The sequence below is a fragment of the Electrona antarctica genome (genome assembly GCF_951216825.1).
Source record: "Electrona antarctica genome assembly, chromosome: 18".
NCBI lineage: Eukaryota > Metazoa > Chordata > Actinopteri > Myctophiformes > Myctophidae > Electrona > Electrona antarctica.
In genome coordinates, this window is record NC_136799.1 from 19143520 (window position 1) to 19164725 (window position 21206).

Sequence of the window (21206 nt, forward strand, 5' to 3'; positions counted from 1 at the left end):
TTGGTGAAATATGAAGTAGTTCCGGTCATTTTGTGGGGGGCACAGGGGGCCACACATTTAATTTGTATTTTTGATCTATTTCTCCCATATAGTGCAACTTTTGTTCATTTTTTACCCCTCTATCACACAGAACTATGTTTTTTGTGTCCATATCACTACGCCCAAAAATAGTTCCATGTGATAGAGGGGTCAAAGTTGAACGAAAGTTGCGCTAATATTTTAGAAATAAATTTACTTTTAATGCCTGGCCCCAGTGCCCCCCACAAAATGTCCAGAACTACTTAATATTCACCAAAACCAGAGCAGAACATGTCTGCAAACTAGCACACTAATGTGTATAAAATGACACATAGGCGGTAGTGATACAAATGTCCATTTAGCTCTGTTGTGGAGGTTAGCAGGGTCAGGGACGGTTTGAGTTAATCAGTATCTAAAAAGGAAATTGAGGAAATCTCTGAGGAGGGGACGCTTTCTAGTACTGCACTCTTACAAGACTCATTAGTCCTGATCGGTAAGGCAAAGATAAAGGCGATAAAGTGTTGACACTGATACTTTTTTTCCTGTTGAAAACGTGTTTTTGGGAGGGTTGCACAATGAAATAGAAACTAAGCCTAGGGTGAATTCCTCTTATTTTCAACTAATGTGTGGGTCTAGTCTGGCTAAGTACATTAGCCTAGCTTACACAGCCTATTTAATGACACAAAATATATTGTTTTGATGATCATCGCATGTGACTGTCACAATGAGAAACAGATGATGCATTGCCCCACACTAGTCACACTGAAAATGTTATTTATACAGTCATCCTGGTAGGTTAACCAAGTCAATGCAATACCTTAATATTGTGAGCTTGTAGATCTGTTCAAGCGGTTACTTTGGGCGTGTTTATTTGTAAAGACAGACCGATTAATCGGACAGATTAATTAATCAGTCTGATTGATTAATCGAACCAATGCCGATTAATCTAAAAACTAGAATCGGCCGATACCGATGAGTTTGCCGATTAATCTCCCATCACTAGATAAAAGCCCTATACATAATCCTATGACAAATAGCCAATTTACAAGCTCACAGGGTATCGTGATACGTTGAGCTAGATCTATTTTTGCTCTTTCTGAAAAGTTTGTATTATATCATTGTATCACCGGTAGTTATTTATTTTTTGCCTATAAGGACAATCTGGATGCCAGGGTGTTATAACCAAGTCAATACAGGCCAGTCAAAATTTCCATGATCTGGCATTGCAAGTCATCCCCTTTCTCTCGCCACTGAGCTGTGAACCAAAGCAGGAATGCATAGCCATCATATTTTAAAAGACACTTTAAGAGTTGAAGCAAACGGCAGCCGAGCGTCTCTGTGGAGGTTACCGAGTTCACCAGTTCTGAGGCAGCACTTGAGCGTTGAGTCTTGCTGCTGGTGTATGAGTCAGCTATTCCCCATGTCACATCAATATTGTATTTACCAGTAGGTAGCAACCACAGAATTAGAATCAAAATCATATTATGTGTCCCGCAGGTATGACAACATTAATTTACTCAAGACAAAAGTGCACTCTGGAGCTAATTGTGCTGGATAGCAGTCAACAAATGAAGCATAGGCCCATGTGTGGTGAATAATTCTTCACCAAGATTACTTATTCACCATTAGTGGGTGGGAGATGGATAAATCAGTTTAGAAGACACAAAACATATAGCCTTTTAACATGACAGCGTTTATCTTTCCCAGTGTTTGTCTTAAGTTAAGCAAAGGGTGTGGCTTTCTCCTAACACATAAAATGGCAGGAGGTTGATTCCAACATGCGGCTTCTGAACCCTAACCTCTTATCGGGCCTTATCTCAAATGGGTTCTCTAGAAACACAAAAGCCAAGAGCACCAATAAGATTGAATATAGGGTTCCTTTTTTCCCCGTTCCACATTAATGTACCAACTGCAAGCCTCAGTGGAGTGCTAGCGGTTCAACCAGAGTTCATGTTATTAGTGTTACACAGCCCTTTCATGCTCTCCAATCACACACAGATCAAAAGGGCTTTGTAAGGTATGCTATCACCAGCCAATTAAAGCCCTCTTGTGTAATGTTTTTCTTGCAAAGGTTAAGGGCAAGGCTATGGACTTTTACTGACTGGTTTTCAATTCATCATTCAGCTCTTTTGCAGGGTTTTGAAAATCACACCCCAAAATGTTACATGAAGGCCCATAAATGTGATCTTGATATAGCAGGTTGTCAGACATTGAGGCTGCTGTACTTCACCAGGCTTTCCACCTCGGAGGAAAGCCTGGTCTGTGTTACTAAAATGATGTGTGATCGTGTCATTGTTTTGTAGTCATCAGGCCTCTAAACCAGAACATCTTTTCCCTCAAACCTGAAGAATAATACCATCCCAATAAAAGCCTTGATGCGGTGTAGTACGAGTCACGCTTTTGTCTGAATGCAACAACCTGATCTAAATCAGATTCCATGTGACTTGTATGTGTTCAGACTCCAAATCTGGATGTGGCACAGATCTGCTTCAGGATGGATTTGGCTGCCAGTCTGAACACACAGATCAGATCTGGACACTTGCAAATGGTCGGGCCAAAAGATCAGATTTGAAATCAGATTTTACTGGATGTGACTGCAGTGTGACTTTACTGGATGTGACTGCAGTGTGACTTTACTGGATGTGACTGCAGTGTGACTTTACTGGATGTGATCATTTGACTCACCATTAACATTTTAGCTTAATGGGGAATATAACTTCAGCTACACAAGGATAACACACTTATGTAAAGGAATTCAATGACAAAGCATTAAAGCAGCTAGGGCTAGGGGCTCATTTAACGGGATACAAGGATGTTGTTGGGATCAAACCTGTCAACTTCTGGTTATGTGGGCCATTAGTGCACTATAACCATATCTTATAAATTATGGCTAACTCCAGTCTTGATTTGACACAAGCACACCAGGAAGAATAAATGTGTAGAGTGTGTAGATTGTTTATTTTTCAAAGTCAAGCTAGAGCACTTTATGTTTAACATTCACACGGCTGCCATTTTGCGAGTATGGATATGGTCGACAGTAAATGCATGGTTTTAGTGTTAACATTTCCAGCATAGAACATTGCCCCAGCACTGCCACGGTTTGGTGTTCCATTCCCTCTTTAGCTTTTTCACTACATGGTACTGGCTCACCTTTTATTGGTTTTCCATTAGGGAAAAGTACCTAGCACTGGTAGTTGTTTTGGTACGACCTCAGTCAAGGTTCCAAGTGAGCTCAGATGATATGACCAAAATATGACATGAAAACACTGCAGACTGCTGATTATTAGTCAGCTAATCATCACTAGTGTGATTACATCATAGACGGAGCAACCGTATGGCCAGTTTCTCACCTAAAATGGTTTTTATTAGACTATACAGTGAAATGGACAATATTTCCAGACAGACATTAGTGTTAGCATAAGCTTGTCATGTCATGTTCAGCCAGTACTATGCAGTGGAAAAGCAATGTAAACAGGGTGCAAAACACAAGTCTCTGCAATGGCGTTGGCCTGGTGGAGACAATGAGTACAGTAGATTGTTTAGGTTGATCATAATGATGAATGAGACAACAGGAAAATGAGCAAAACATCAGGGATTATCCAGTGAGTTACAGACTGTAGAGAAAGATATTCTAGGAGAAATCAGTTCCACTAAAGGTAGGTGCAAAGCACGGAGTGATATTTTATCTTCACAAAAGCCTCATAATAATCAAAGTAATCAAGCCAACACTGCCACCTACTGGCAAGTGTAAAGAATCTAATAATACACACATGTGATTGTATTTACAGTAAGGCATCTTATAAGATGACAAAGCAAGCAATAAGGAGTAAAAAAGATGAAATTCAAAGAATTTGATCATGCAATCAAATATTTACATGCAATCAAATATTTACAGAAATCAAAAAGTTGCAACACAAGATATACATAGGATACCTGGTGGCTCAGCCACCGACATATCTTATTGTATGAGGACCCAAGTTCAAATCCAACTACCACCAAGTCTTGTTAATCCTCTCTGCCTTAGGTTTCTAACCTCTCTAGTCTACACATGAATCATAATCAATTTTGACTTTACTTGTATGAGTCTCAATCAGAGAATACAAAAACATAAAAAAATTAAAAAGAAAAGAAAATCCCAGTCAAATTAAAAATCCAGATCCATTCATCAATCTATTTGGACAAGAAATAGCAGCAAATTTCTATAAATTAGCTTGCACACATGGCAAGTTGTGGCAAACGAGTGCTCAAAGCCAGGCCTTGGTCCATAGTTTATTTTAATGTACATCACAAGGCACAATAATTATTATGGTAAATATCTTTGTACAGTTGTATCCATTTTAGTTCCTCCTTGGTTAGTGATGGAGCTCGCCTGCAATATTTTAGTCCAATTTACTGCACACATCCTTTCCTCTTTGGTCAGGGATGGAACTCCATCACAGCTAAATAAAATTTTAAAAAATAGTTGCCATCTAAAACCTTCCCTAGTATCATCATGGAGATTTCCTTTCAACTCCGCAAATGCAGCTTTTCATGAGCGAGTGTTCTCCCTCATACATTTTGTTTGTGTTCCTCTACTTTAATGAGTCTTTGTCAATACCTTTGAACGTTGGAACAAGGCCTGATGCAACCTACGGGACCTGTTAACAGCAAAACAATGCCATTAGTAAGTGTCACTTGCCGATATGAATTAAAATGAGAGCATGGTTATACAAGTATACATTTATGTCTGATAAGAAAGACATTTTGTTTTATTGCTCATGCCTTGGGCCCAAAAGTTCACAACCTTTTCTTTTTTAAGATTTATTTTTGGGCCTTTATTGATGGGACAGTAGACCGACGTCAGGATCGGGATTCAAACCTGCGACACGCCGTTAGGCTGGCATGCAGCCTAGGGTGCCCGGACCTCCACGCCGGCGGCCCGGGCAAAAGTTCACAAGTTTTAATCCAAATCTGAGTGGATCAGATTCAGATTTTGGGTAATCAGATAATATCTTTCAACACTCCCAAATCTGATCCACTCTGATAGGGATTAAAGGTGTTAAGACTCTTGGGCCTTGGGGATTGACTGGTATATTCTACTTACCCACAGACATTGAGGTGAAGTTCAGAATCTGGATCTATTGGAGGGGCGCACCAACAGGGGAGACCCTTCTACCACCATTCCCTGGTAAAGCAATAAGCAAACAATTACCAATACTGTATTAATTTGATATACATTAGTTACTAATGTATAATTGCCATACAAATAAAGACAAGCTTTGATCTCGCCGCAAAGCGGGTGCCTATGGGCTATAGTTCCAAACATTGGAACTATCCCATTGAGATAAAATGAGCACTTCCGCATTCCATTGTTACAATGGGAGTCGACGCTTGTGTCGTCACCCTCATACTATTCCACTCGGAGCTAACCATAGCTCTTTATTCCCAAGTATGCACACTACCTATAAATATGTATGTACACACTACACAGTTGCACACACCAATAAAGATGTAGATCAATACAATTAATTGAAAGGGCTGGAGTAAACTTTATGTATAACTGCACCTTATACTAAACTGCATCAGCCACAGGAAAGAACTCCCACGAGTCCCACCGCATTATTGCTTTAACAAAGAACTGAATGAAGGCAAACATACATTGAGCATGTTGATGGCTTTATCGCAGCCCTCCTTCTTGGTGTATTTGACAAAAGCATACTGTTGGTTTGAGATCATCGTGATATTGGCGACAGTGCCAGCTCTGAAAGATACAGACAAGAAACAAGACATTTGGAGAGGGGGGGAAGATAGACAGGAGAAGAGAATGTATGAGTAGATGCAATCATTTTTTTCCCCCAAAAGTTGCTTGTCCACTCTTAGTATTTTATCTGTAATCAAAATGACCCACAGGGATTTAGAACACCCATATTATTTTACCTGCCAAAGATGTTGAGGAGCTTCACTTTTGTAACAGTAGGCGCCAAGGATCCTACCCAAAGGTCACAATTCTCTCCAATCCTATAACAATAGAAAAATAACATAAATAACTGGTCTATAAATTGATTCCTCTATTTTTTACAGTCTAGCGTTTAATCAATTCATGCTTTTATATTTACAACTGTATTATTTTATATATTTAGCTTTAAATCTGTTGTGCTTTGTACAAACAAAAAAAGTGCTATATAAATAGTCACTTAATTTGAAATCTCTGAAAATGAAAATGAAAAAATTTGATTCATAGATTTCATAAACACAAGTAGATTCAAATTAGTAGAAGTCGAAAGTCGATATCAATTGCTTTCCCCGTATAATTTTTGCTCTTGCGTGTGTACAGAATTCAAACTGTAGGATTGATTATTGTCACGGACAGAAGTCATTCTTTCCCTTTGCATACCGCACCGGAGCGCACTCGCATATTAGTTTGCATTGCATTCAGAACGCGCCCTTAATTAAGCACCTAACTGCAGCTGTGTGTGGCTCTCAGCGGTGTCCCACTATTGACTGCAGTTGAACTGCGCGCTGTGTCAGAGAAGTAACAGATAGAAGCGCGCAAACTTTATCCCCAAACAATCCCCACCTCCGTGCTGGAGATAAAACGTTTCCGAGGCTACATCCGTGCTGACGCAATGACCGTCCTGTTTCTGGTTTAGCTTTACGCACAGGACGCATAAATCTCTCCGTCTCCGGTCAGTGCGGGTTGTTGTTTATTTGCATGGCTCAGAAAATAAGTAAAAAACTAACATGAGAACGTTATAGAGTTGTTGTCGGAGGAGGAGGAAGAGAAGGTTCACGTCGTGAATGTGGAAGGTAATAGCAGATTGCATTCTGGTGATGTGCCAACTGCTGCTGGCTGCTATAAATGTTAATATAGACCTATGTCTTCTATTGTTTTCTGAAGGTCGGGCTGCTGTACTGTGTGCCAATTATGCCCCCTCTCCTGTTGTGTTCTCTTTTCTGGTCTGTGTACCAGTGTGCGACGCACACTTGCGCGTGTGCCTGCACTGTTTAGTAGCCCATTTACTATTACATTTTTATGTTTTGATAATCAGCGCTTTGCCATATAGATGATACGTACACTGTGCCATATTGGAGAGGCCACTGTGTGCACAGTGCTTTGTTTGACATGCTTTGAGCGCGCGCACCTCCACCCGCCCCGTTAAAGTCCCCCCCCACCGGTCATAAAACGATGCATCGACTCAACTTCTACTTTACTGTCTGACAAGTCGACTTAGAAAAATCTCAACTCGTTAATGCCCTAACACAAGGTAGAAATATTATTTACCATGTGATTGTTGGAATCAGTCAATCAATCCCTTCATAGAGAAAAGGGGTTAAGATAACGGCGCCTTACGTTTGGACCCCAGTGGGAGACTGAGACTTGGCACGATCGATAGGAGTAGGTGTAGGTGTAGTCACTTTCCGGATACTCGGCTGCTTCTTTCCTACAGGAATCATCGTTTTGTCCTCATCCTCGGTCTCCTCCATTTGGCCATTTATTTTGTCTTGACTGACGTCATGTTCTGCCGATTGTGAGCGCCGACCTGAGGGGAAAGCATCCGTGTCATTTTAAAATAATTAAAATAAGTCATTAAATAACGTTATGGATTGAAGCTTTAAGATTAATGTAGGATTCTGATGCATGCCATTATATTGCCAAACAATTGCCATAAGACTGACTTTAGTAGGTACTGTAGCTCCTACAAATCAATGACGGAACAACAAGCTCAATTACTTTTAAAGCTGCAATGCTATTCTGTTTTTGTCATGTACATTTAAATACGTTTATACCTTTAACCCCAACCCCTACAGTAGGCTAACAGATGGGATGTACCTTTAACCCCAACCCCTACAGTAGGCTAACAGATGGGATGTACCTTTAACCCCAACCCATACAGTAGGCTAACAGATGGGATGTACCTTTAACCCCAACCCATACAGTAGGCTAACAGATGGGATGTACCTTTAACCCCAACCCCTACAGTAGGCTAACAGATGGGATGTACCTTTAACCCCAACCCCTACAGTAGGCTAACAGATGGGATGTACCTTTAACCCCAACCCATACAGTAGGCTAACAGATGGGATGTACCTTTAACCCCAACCCCTACAGTAGGCTAACAGATGGGATGTACCTTTAACCCCAACCCCTACAGTAGGCTAACAGATGGGATGTACCTTTAACCCCAACCCCTACAGTAGGCTAACAGATGGGATGTACCTTTAACCCCAACCCCTACAGTAGGCTAACAGATGGGATGTACCTTTAACCCCAACCCCTACAGTAGGCTAACAGATGGGATGTACCTTTAACCCCAACCCATACAGTAGGCTAACAGATGGGATGTACCTTTAACCCCAACCCATACAGTAGGCTAACAGATGGGATGTACCTTTAACCCCAACCCCTACAGTAGGCTAACAGATGGGATGTACCTTTAACCCCAACCCCTACAGTAGGCTAACAGATGGGATGTACCTTTAACCCCAACCCATACAGTAGGCTAACAGATGGGATGTACCTTTAACCCCAACCCCTACAGTAGGCTAACAGATGGGATGTACCTTTAACCCCTACAGTAGGCTAACAGATGGGATGTACCTTTAACCCCAACCCCTACAGTAGGCTAACAGATGGGATGCACCTTTAACCCCAACCCCTACAGTAGGCTAACAGATGGGATGTACCTTTAACCCCAACCCCTACAGTAGGCTAACAGATGGGATGTACCTTTAACCCCAACCCCTACAGTAGGCTAACAGATGGGATGTACCTTTAACCCCAACCCCTACAGTAGGCTAACAGATGGGATGTACAATTCAGCAGGGAACGAAAATAGATCTAAGTTCCTTTGACTTTGCTGACATTGGCTGTTGGATGGATTAAAAGAAAATGTACAAACACTGTTTAACAATTGCTCCTACGCAGAAAGTTGGACCAACTTCCACTGACAAACAGCCCTAAATAGGAAGCAAACTTAGCATGTAGCAGCATGTAGAGGCCACATGATCATAACAGTGTTTGCTAGTCGCAGGCAGCTAGCCAGCAGCAATACATAGCATGGAGAGACTTAAATATGTGCCGTATCGGATCGGAATTGTTGCTGCTATATTGGTATCAGATCGGAAGTGAAAAATCTAGATTGCAGCATCCCTACATACAATTCACTCTGGCCTCAACTCTCTCAGAGTGGTAAACCTTTTGGCTACCTGTTCCATACACTATGTTGAAAAACAGCTTATATTATGAAAAGATTTGTAGAAATAATTTTGCATAAAAATACCATATGAGCCATTATGGAAACTAATATTTTTCCATACTCTTTTCTCCAAATTATTTTAGCCCTTTTTGTACACAGAGGAATACAAGTCATTTAGAATTATTTTAGCCCTTTTTGTACACAGAGGAATAAAAGTAATTTGGTTTCATCAAGTTCTTGAGTGATCAAGTTCATTTACTTACCTTCACTGCGACCACGCCTGCCTTCAGTGCCAAACAGAGCATCAATAGCTTCTTCCAATGTAGCATGGTTTTTCAAAGCTTCAGAGCTCTGACCCCAGGTAAAGCCCATTTCCTAAACAGAAAAACCAATGACAATGTCTTGAATCCACATAACGCTTAATTGGTTTCATAGGATTTTTTTGCTAGGTATCAAAGTCAAATGCGGGTAAACCTTTCTACTGTAGCATTAGTGTTTGTAATGCTTTTGCCTGTGGTACTATACCTACTTGGGCAAGTAATTAAAGTAGGGATGAACATTTTTATTTTGTGCATACATTATGTTATCATTGACAAGGTGCGTGTGTACGTGTGTGTGTGTTAACAACATTGCAACTGTAACTTCTTGACTGGAGCAGCTTTCAGCAACTAAATAATGATTACTTTGCTATAAACCCATCTTACTTGTACCTCATTATTTATTCGCATTGTCTTTGTGATAAAGGTTAATAAAAAAAAAATAGTATATCATGTTTGCATTCATTGTTGTCAGTAAGACACATGGATGGCACTGGTTTGTGTCATTTTGTTGTTGTGGCAGCTATTGGCCTCCCTTACCATTAGGTGTAAGGTCTGTGCCCTCTTCAGCTCCTGGGCAGCTTCAGCACTTGAACTTTCCTGCTGCAGTATCTCCTTATAGACCAAAGAGGCCTCAAAGTACTTCTGGGTAGCAAGCAAAAACAAGTAAAACATTAGCATATTAGCAAGTGCTATATGTAGAAATAGACAATTTAATGTATTTAATGTATTCAACAAACTTGAAATGTTTCACTGGGAACAACATTTTATAAAAAAAATCCCAATAGTTGGGTAAATGATGATTTACCTTGAGCCCGCACAGCGCTTTTCCTTTCCTAAATAAACCTTTTAACCACTTAGGTTCCATGAAAAGCGCCAGACGAGCATCAGCTAACGCCCTCTCATAGTCCTGCATTCTTTCGTAACAAAGTGACCGATTTCCAAATAACCTGAATTGGGTGGGGAAGGAGGGAGGTGAATGATAAACACATTATGTCAGTAATTGCCAGTGTTTTAGTTTTAAGTATGAATAATGTAGTATGTTCTTAAATGTTCTCACTTGAATTCCTGTGGATTGAATTTAATGGCATCAGTATAGCATTTGACTGCTGCTTCATATTGTCCACAAGCTGCAAAGCGATTTCCGACAGCTGAAAAAGAGATGGAAGAGTGGTGTGTTTATTCAGTTCAACGTTTGTCAATAAAATGCTTGGTTAATTTCAAAAGATACTGTGCAAATGTAAATATACTGACTTATCGTTGAAATGTAACTTAAATGTTTTTTTTTGTGGCTTTCGCCTTTATTTTTTTTATGGAGGGACAGACAGTAGGCTGACAGGAAAGGGGGGGAGAGATGGGGGGGGATGACATGCAGTAAAGGCCGTCGGGATCGGGAGTCGAATCCGCGGCACACTGCCAGACTGGATTACCAGCCAAGGTGCCTGGACCGCTGAGCCACGGCCCAGGCGTTGAAATGTAACTTACCGGCAAGTTCTGTACTTTTTTTGGCTAAATGCTCTGGCACTACTTCCATGTTTCTCACTGTAGGCTTTATAAAAACAAAAACAGACAATTAGTATGTAAGGTAGATGCATTAGATAAGGACAACAATCCTACTAATCCTCCTAAAATGGCTGATATTACAAACATTGCGTTATATATTCCATATACAGCCATAGAATACTAAAATTCAAGGAGAGATTCTTCCCCATAATTACTTGCTGTAACTGGGGGTCAGCTCTTATCATATAGTATCAAACACATTTGCTTTTATATGGATAACACACTTGTGCACATAACTATGCCTTGTGGTAATTTCATTGATGCCAATGTAACAGGCCTTTTTTATTTTTTCATTTGAAGCAAAAGCAAATGTGGGGATATGTGAACATAATTCATCACAAACCTCTAGATTTCCATCTCCTTCCTTAGTGATCACAACATCATTACTACCATTGTTGTTACTGAAACCACCAATAGGAGTTTTCTTTCGGAGTGGGCTGGGGACAGAATGTTCCTCAATTTCTCTGGACCTTTCAATATTATTTGTTTTTTTGTGATCTTCTGATGTTTTAGAAGGCTTGATTTTCTGAAGAAAAACAAATGTATTAAGACAGCCATACACAACACTGGGGGAAACAAACGTTTCTAATGCATCATATAGCACACCTGTTTGACAAATGTAGGGTCTTTTTTTGGTTTTGTTTCTTCAGTTTTCTCCTGAACCGACTTCTTCTCTTCTGGATCATGAACTGGTGATGATTCAACCCTTCGGTCTGACGTTTTAGAAGGCTTGATTTTCTGAAGAAAAACCCAAACATATTACACAGCTATACACAACACTGGGGGAAACAAAGGTTTCTAATGCATCATATAGCACACCTGTTTGACAAATTTAGGGTCTTTTTTTGGTTTCGTTTCTTCAGTTTTCTCCTGAACTGACTTCTTCTCTTCTGGATCATGAACTGGTGATGAATTATCCTTTCTTTCCGACATTTTAGAAGGCTTGATTTTCTAAAGAAAAACACATATTAGACAGCCATACACAACACGGGGGAATCAAAGGTTTCTAATGCATCATATAGCACACCTGTTTGACAATTTGAGGGTCTTCTTTCGGTTTTGTTTCTTCAGTTTTCTCCTGAACTGACTTCTTCTCTTCTACATCATGAACTGGTGATGAAGAATCATCCTTTCTTTCCGACGTTTTAGAAGGCTTGATTTTCTGAAGAAAAACACATACATTATACAGCCATATACTACACGGGGGAAAAGAGGTTTCTAATAAATCATATAGCACACCTGTTTGACAAATTTAGGGTAATTTTTTGGTTTTGCGTCTTCAGTTTCAGCTTTCTCCTGAACTGACTTCTTCTCTTCTACATCATGAACTGGTGATGAAGAATCATCCTTTCTTTCTGACGTTTTAGAAGGCTTGATTTTCTGAAGAAAAACACATACATTAGACAGCCATATACTACACGGGGGAAAAGAGGTTTCTAATAAATCATATAGCACACCTGTTTGACAAATTTAGGGTCATTTTTTGGTTTTGTGTCTTCAGGTTCAGCTTTCTCCTGAACTGACTTCTTCTCTTCTACATCATGAACTGGTGATGAATCATCCTTTCTTTCTGACGTTTTAGAAGGCTTGATTTTCTGAGGAAAAACACAAATATATTAGACAATACACAACATGGGGTAAACAAAGGTTTCTAATGTATTGTAAATTGTAATGCATCATATAGCACACCTGTTTGACAAATTTAGGGTCATTTTTTGGTTTTGTTTCTTCAGCTTTCTCCTGAACTGACTTCTTCTCTTCTACATCATGAACTGGTGATGAATCATCCTTTCTTTCTGACGTTTTAGAAGGCTTGATTTTCTGAGGAAAAACACAAATATATTAGACAGCCATACACAACACGGGGTAAACAAAGGTTTCTAATGTATTGTAAATTGTAATGCATCATATAGCACACCTGTTTGACAAATTTAGGGTCTTTTTTTGGTTTTCTTTCTTCAGTTTTCTCCTGAACCGACTTCTTCTCTTCTGGATCATGAATTGGTGATGAATTGTCCTTTCTTTCTGACATTTTAGAAGGCTTGATTTTCTGAAGAAAAACACATATTAGACAGCCATACACAACACGGGGGAATCAAAGGTTTCTAATGCATCATATAGCACACCTGTTTGACAATTTGAGGGTCTTCTTTCGGTTTTGTTTCTTCAGTTTTCTCCTGAACTGACTTCTTCTCTTCTGGATCATGAACTGGTGAAGAATCATGCTTTCCTTTGTCCTCTAGTTTGGGGGTCTCATCCTCTAGTTTGGGGGTCTCATCCAATAGTTTGGGGGTCTCATCCTCTAGTTTGGGGGTCTCATCCAATTGATTCTTGATAGGGGATCCAGCAGTAGACACATCCAAACTTTCTTTTTCGACTTCCTACAGGGAAAGACATATCAAGACAAGACTCAACATACAGAATGCAGTACATACTACATACAAAGCAAAAGAAACACGCACATCCAAACAAGGTGTTGGCCAGAAAGAGACGTTTAAAATTAAGATAGACAGTGCACACTGGATAATGCTCCCAAATGTCATATGTGATGTTTCAAGCATCTCTTCCTCACAGAAAGGGTGTGCTCAGGTAGCATGGGGGGAAAGACAATTGAGACCAGGCAAGCTGAACGCGGAAGTGTTGGCTCCATATAGCCCATTGCGCATGTTTCTTTCCTTCCATGGAGCAACATGGAGTCCACCGTATGGTCGTCGCTTCCTAACCTTATTTAATTAGGCTTGGAGGTAACATGACCGATGAAATAATATATGTATTTGTCAATGTATCGGACATAGTCGGGTGATGTGTTATGTGACCTGCCAGGTGGGTATTTGAAGGTGTGTGCTCTGCAATGTTTATTTGTCTGAGTAAGAGCATGAGGCGCTTGAAACGTCACCTAGGTGGTTGATTATCCATCAAAGACACTTTGGCAGGATGATCCAGTGTGGTCACAGTACATACATATATACACAGTAACATTCTGGGTTAGTAGTTACATTTGTACACTCTTGGGTTACATTCACACTCAGGATTGTACTGTGTAAAGAAATTATTTGAGATATGAATTAAATCTCTTCAAACCTTTAAATTCTCGTCTGGTTCCTTGTTCGATTCCACCTCATGAAGATCACTGGCACTGTCATTTCCCACTCCAGTGGCTGCAGTTTCGGTTACAGTTACACTACTGTCAAGAGTGGCCTTATCCATGGTCTCACCGTCGTTTCCTACTCGAGTGGCTGCAGTTTCAGTTAGAGTTGCACTACTGTCAGGATTGGCCTTATCCGTGGTCTCACTGTCGTTTCCCACTACAGTGGCTGCAGTTTCGGTCAGAGTTGAAGGTGCACTACTTTCGGGATTGGCTTTATTCGTGGTCTCACTGTCGTTTCCCACTACAGTGGCTGCAGTTTCGGTCAGAGTTGAAGGTGCACTACTTTCGGGATTGGCTTTATTCGTGGTCTCACTGTCGTTTCCCACTCCAGTGGCTGCAGTTTCGGTTAGAGTTGAAGTTGCACTACTGTCAGGATTGGCCTTATTCGTGGTCTCACTGTCGTTTCCCACTCCAGTGGCTGCAGTTTCGGTCAGAGTTGCGCTACTTTCAAGACGGGACTGTTCGGTCTCTGCGGAAGTTTTCTCAACCACGTTTTCTTCATCCTTACTTTCCTGTTCCTCATCATCATCATCATCATCATCCTCCTCCTCATCCTCCTTAACAGAGAAATACATTTGTCAAGATTCCAAAAACAAAGCTTTATGCCTGATTTTACCTCCTGGCAGAAACTTTGAGGCACAAGGATGATCAACTATATGTTGATCTAGGAATTTAATGCTCGGGATTGTAACATTTATTTTTAAGATAATGTGTAATGGTCATGCTTAATTGGTAGTGATCACAAACTTGGATCAAGTTTATTTTCATCTGCATTTTCAAACAAAGACAGGCCAATTCATGTTGTAAACAAATCAACAATCATCTTGGCAGTCTAGATGCAAATGTTGAGCAAGATATTCACCAATGGCAGACAAACGATTCATTGGTATCTAATACCAAATAGTATAAAGAAATTGGGAATAGAGTTGAGATTAAGGTTGCGAAAGTTTCAGGAGCAAGTGTGATATGAAGGGAGACAACAATGTATTGTAGGCTACTGTATTTTTACAACATTGCAACAGTTAACCCATTCAGGCCTGACGTCGAAATTAAAAAAAAAAAGTTTTCTAAATCATGACAATTTTCGGAAAGATTTGAGGCACATTTTAACGATTTTTCAAAAATAGCAGACCTACAAGTTCATAGCGCGCCACTCGGTTTGCCTTTTAATGATAATGCCCAAAATATGTTATGGACTCTTGTAAAAGAAATCTTAAAGTTGTGAAATAGAGCTTTAAGCTTATTCTACCGCTTTACTCCCTGCAATTGATTCTAGGTTAGATCCTTTGAATGTCACAAAAGTCACAATCTCTCCAACTATGCAATATAAATGACAGTACTTACAGACATATCAGCTGAATTCTCCTTTTTCCATTCATGTTTTTTCTTTTTTCGCCGCTGTAAAAGAATTAGAAAATAAATAACCCGTGGTCTGTGTTGTCAGATGATGGAATTAAACATTTCAGATTAATTTACAATCAGAATTCTTCAGCCACTGACCAATTTCTTACGCTTGTTCTTCTCTGCACGCTTTTCCTCCCTTCCTACTTGTTTTACGTCCTAAAAGACAAGACATAGATTATGGAATTTGACGATGCTCAGCACATAACATAATCTACGTGAACAGCTTTTTGGAAACAAGAAAAAAAAGTTCCCTCCCAAAGGCAAGCTATTTTAGCAATTCACACTTGTAATCCATGTGGTAAAAATGTACAATCAATGGTAATGTACTTACATATTGTGTATACATTCTGTATCTTGTTTATATGTATATATATATATACACTCAAACCTGTCATGCTTATTACTATTGTGATATTGGAAAATTGGATAATTGGTTTGGGCTCAGGTGGCATAAGGGCCGATTCATACTCCTATTTTACCGCTGTTTCGGCGCTGTAGTGCCGAAATGATTTCGGCTCGTCAGAAATTTTCAGTAGCACCGAAGAGCCAACTTTAGGACGGTACCCGTCGCCCCGAACCTCAAATGACGTCACACTGTAGGCTCTACAGAGCCAAACCGACTTTTATTCGGCTCTAAAATAAGAGTATGAATCGGCCCTTAGTCACTGCTCATCTTTATAGCCAATCAGCTGTACCCATTCTGTATGGTGCACACCCATTTCCTGTCATACTAGTCCTGAAGAAGATCCCAGTGATCGAAACGTTGAATTAATAAACCAGTGGAGTTGAGTTTTCCCTTACCAGTGTTGCGGACTCTTGCGGTGTTTCTTTCTCCTGTAAAGATTAACGATAACATACATTTGACAAAATATAACCGCATGATTAAATGTATCGTTTTGATTACCTGTATGTCAAGCAAGTATCTGCAAATTGATTTTCATACCATACTAAAATAAATAGCATATTCTTCTATCCTACAAAATCAAGCAACACAATATGCAAAATATCAGCAATAATGTCAAGGCATAGTCAATGGGCTGGCATCATGCCAACCCACTGATACGGTCCTTTAAGTACCTCTGGAGGCTCTGGAGGTAAAACATCCTCTTCATCATCACTGTATATCAAGTCTTTGGATAATTCAGAGTCCAATGCCCTCATGATGGGTAAACCAAACTCTAAACCTTCAAAATACAACAGAAAACACAAAATTAGTTTAAAACCAGATTAAGAGTCTACCTATCCTGGTTCTCATCCTACTATAAATGTGCAAAAATCACTGTCCGTCCATCTATGTGCGTTTCTGTAGTTCAGACTGACTTCAAACTCGGCCGAATAGGCGGTTGTCCAGAAATGTCGATCCACGCCCATGTACCATATATGGAGTCCAGGAGTTTTAATGATTAATAAAGTATGTCATGGAAACAGATGCTCCAAATTTTCTTTTAATTTTCCCCAGCATAGCACCAAGACCATTCATAAATAAATGTTAGATTTACCCATCTCTGCGTATCAACTGTTATGATATTACTCACTCACTCACTCTTACCAAAAGAGTTTAATGCATCTAGGACAGGGCTGTCATCAGAACGTCTGAATATTAGATCTACTACCGAATCCTGAAAGAAAAGGAGAAAAATATTTATAATTTCAAACAAATGGAGCTGGAGCTACTGTTTGTCTGCATATGGGAGCATGAGTGAATGTTTGTGTAAATATTTGTTCAGCATATCAATATACTTAAAAATGTATACACACACACACACACACACACACACACTAATATATATATATATATGAATGTACAGCAGGGGTGCCCACACTTTGACTTGAGAGCTACTTTCAAAATGACCAGCTCAACAAGAGCGGACCATACACACACACACAAAAAACATTATCCCATTGCTGAGGGGGCTTTAAAATAGTGCCGCTGGCGTTACATACAAGACAAACGCACTTGGAATGGGAAAGATTAGAGGGGGAAAAAGGATTTTTTGTATAGAACTTTGTAATGCTATTGGCGTTTGTGCGCAACAAGCAAGTAGGCCCATTGCTTTGTGGTTTTGAGCAGAGAGGCCGCTTTTGATGTCAATCAAGTCATTCAAGCGGCAGATGCCAAAAATTGTTTTCTTCTTTATTTTTTTTATATATATATATTTAAATTACATATACATACAACCTTATCTACTGGTACATCGTGATCTACCTTTTGGGCACCCCCGATTGTACAGAATGTCAACAATGAATGCATATGATATACAGTGACAGTCTATAATTAAAAGTACAATAGTATAATAATTTCATTATTACCATATTAAAAAGAAAACTAGGGTTGTCCCGATCCAACCTTTTAACTTCCGCTACAGAAACTGCAACCTTGAGTATCGGCCGATACCAGTGCATTGCATTATAATATATATATATATATATATATATATATATATATGCCGAAACCAATATAAATGTATTTCTGTCTCTCTGTTCTGACTTCTCAGGCAAGCAGCAGGTTTTTTTACCTTCACTTTTATTACTTATTTGCGGTCTAGAATGTTGGAAAGGGCTTGATCAAGTGATATTACTCAAACGGAAAACAACATATACTTCCCCAGAATAATAGTAACCAAAACAGTAGGTTATGAGAAAAAAAACGGACCCAGTTATTATCTTGCAAAATCTTTTGCAAATTTCTTGGAGGGCGGTCATGTTTTCTGCCCAATGGGGGCGATTCCTTTTCCTTCAGTGCGAGCTGATCCGATCCACTTGTATTATCCGATTCAAGTATGGGATCGGGACTGCCCTAGAAAAAACAAATATAAAACGAATGTAATAAAATGAGGAAGGCGACGTATAATAATTAATAAAATTAAAAATATCAACCGAATACTAATAATCACTTATTTCTTATTGTTGTAAAAAACATGCTTTTCATGTATAACCACCATTATTTTAAGCTGGACCATATTCTTCCTCTTGCATGAGGATGATGAAGGCGTTACTTTTTCAAATGGCGGATGTGGCCCCATTTGTTCTCCATTGACATGCACTGTGCAATATCTTTTATGTGGACAGTTTAGGGCAATCAATAGTTTACCTTATAATATACATAACTTGCAGTCACTCGCAGCAGGGTACAGTTTTGAATGTGATAATTACTTTTCACAATTTCTGAAATCATACTGATTAGCTACTACCAAATTGTATTTTATTCATCAAAGCCCTATGCAGATGCAGTGACTAAATGTTGATTGAAAATAATTGCATTTGAAACAATTATCTGACATTATTACAGGCCATCTGTATTTTAACAGGTTACATACTGATCAAGCCCGTTCCACATTCACAATCCAGCATAAAATAGGCCATGTTTAAAATGGCATCAATAGAAACGACCCTGGTGATGTATGGTATTGGTTACTCGTTCACATGTTGAGCCTCCCAGACCCCTTTTCCACCGGTTGGGAACCGGTTCAGTTCTTTTTGGTTCTTAGTCCATGAGCCAGACCTCCAAAATTGGAACGTTAATTATGAATCGAGTGTGCAAAACCATACCTATATTAAATTGTTAGCACCATGAAACTTCCCCAGTTGATTACTTACAAAGACGATGATTTATTGTTTTACAAATCTTAAAAATATATATATTTATATAGGAAAATATGCAAAAAAACAATATATACGAAAAAGCTACTACTGTGGAAGGGTTATCATATATTAATAGGTATGGTTTTGCCAACTCAATTCATAATTAACGTTCCAATTTTGGAGGTCTGGCTCTCCAACCGGTGGAAAGCTGTGGCGTTCCACAAGGAACTTTACTGGGTTCTTTACTGTTCCTAAATTCCTAATATATGTAAACGACATGACATCAGCTTGTGACTGCAACTTGTTCCTGTTCACAGATGAATCTGCACTGCTGGTCTCAGACAGGAACAAACTGCAGGTTGAAAAGGCCCTCAGCCCTGAATTCGGTAGAATCTGCACCTGGCTGGCTCGTGATAAACTATCTTTACACTTGGATAGTAATCTCAACAAGGCAGATGGCTTCTTGGTTAGAGTGGTTGACAATATTATCACACGAAAAGATGAAATTACCTACCTAGGTTCCATCCTGGAGGCAAATCTTTCCGGTGATAAAATGGCCACCAACGTAATCAAAAAAGCCAACCAAAGAGCCAACCAAAGAACAAGATTCCTAATCATACCTCACTGGTCAACAAAAACACCTTGAAGACCCTAACAGGAGCCCTTATACAAGGTTTCTTCGACTGCACCTGGTACTTCAAAGGCCCTAAAAACAAGGCTCCAGACTTCCCAAAACAAACTTGTCAGGCTACTACTTGGCCTCACTCCCCAAAACCACCATGAATCCGACAGTCCCCCCCAACCCACTTCACCCCTAACTATGTTTTTTTTCTTCACTTTTAACCTCCTAATATGATGATTTCCTGTTTGTTTTATATAGAAGTATATATTTGTATGTCTCTAAATGTTCTGATGAATTGAAAATGTTGGACCCTGTTGTAAACAAGTGTAATGCTTTATCATGGTGTCGTCCACACTCCACAGAAACATTTTTGTATTGAGTTGTGCATTCGTTTGAAATGTACCCATTCTGCATACTTTTAATACTTCAATCAATACTTCAATCAATCACATGTTATATTTTGATGGACATATAGGCCTATTGCTTGCTTGTTCACAAATGCTATGTATGATGTTGTATAGACATATTCAGACAAGCCAGTTTGATTGTTTACTTCGTAGCACTTCATTATTTCCATTATTTGCAGACCATGCTTGTCGACTACTTGTTTGTCATTTAATCTGGTCTTGCACTTTATTGTCAGCCTAAAGTTATGCGTCAGGTTGGGCTCAGGATACTTTGTACTTACATGTGTGCGCTCGAGTCGCGAGTTCTCACGAATTTTCGGCATGCTTGCACCAACTGTGTAGAGGGGGAAAGTAAATAATCCGTCATCAGTTGAAGTTACCATATATTGTTGTTGTAAGAATCATGTATATTGTAGGCCTATATAGCTCTGCTCTGGTCCGTTAAGGACGTCTCCAGCCTTAAGAAGAAATCAAGCTATGGATCAGAGTCCAGAGCTAATGTAGGCCTATCTCTCATCGGCCTTGGTGTCGTATAGACCTGTCCAAAAAATGGTGGTTAGCAAAAAAAAAGAAGCAAATTATTTACCAAGTCGTACTTTAAAATAACGATAGAACCTCTGGTTCCTTCTTACCTTGAAGCTTGATCCTGTTCTCCTTCTGAATTATAAAAAATAAATGAGTGGAATGCTGTGGCGATTGGCCTGCTTCTTCTAACAATTTGTTGTGTGCTTCCGCATTCGTTCGATGGCTAACACAGTCGACACAATGCACTTTTCACAGGGCAAATTTTGTGTGCACTCGTTTTTCCCACCACTGCAGCCGGTGGGGACAGAAACACGCGCTGCCTGCAATGAATGCACCACCATACGCAAATTAACCATTGATCATAGAAGGACTGTAGGCTATACAGAAATATAGGTTTTGATGTTCATTGCAGGCATGTTATTAAACGGTTGTGTATTTTGTCTT

At 39.6% G+C, this 21206-nt stretch overlaps 1 protein-coding gene across 4 annotated transcripts; it reads right to left on the reverse strand.

The window, feature by feature from the left end:
• Positions 1-2957: 2957 nt before the first annotated feature.
• LOC306942880 (uncharacterized protein) lies at positions 2958-21099 on the reverse strand. 4 transcript variants are annotated; one of them, XM_079529039.1, is made up of 28 exons: positions 20870-21099; positions 20519-20571; positions 18280-18423; positions 17176-17245; positions 16704-16810; positions 16428-16457; positions 15723-15782; positions 15567-15620; positions 14156-14779; positions 13201-13455; positions 12993-13124; positions 12764-12895; positions 12532-12669; positions 12314-12454; positions 12102-12236; positions 11894-12025; positions 11681-11812; positions 11418-11600; positions 10997-11060; positions 10572-10662; positions 10320-10461; positions 10052-10156; positions 9458-9569; positions 7349-7538; positions 5935-6015; positions 5656-5758; positions 5102-5182; positions 2958-4655 (listed from the first exon to the last, which is right to left on the reverse strand). In XM_079529039.1, the coding sequence occupies exons 2-27, from the start codon at positions 20558-20560 to the stop codon at positions 5123-5125; spliced, it is 3459 nt and encodes a 1152-aa protein (XP_079385165.1). In that variant the 5' UTR covers positions 20561-20571; positions 20870-21099; the 3' UTR covers positions 2958-4655; positions 5102-5122. The 4 variants fall into 4 exon arrangements, with proteins under 4 accessions (XP_079385165.1, XP_079385166.1, XP_079385164.1 ...); XM_079529040.1 differs by having other exon boundaries at positions 14156-14776; positions 16428-16460; XM_079529038.1 differs by having other exon boundaries at positions 16428-16460.
• Between the last annotated feature and the right edge of the window lie 107 nt (positions 21100-21206).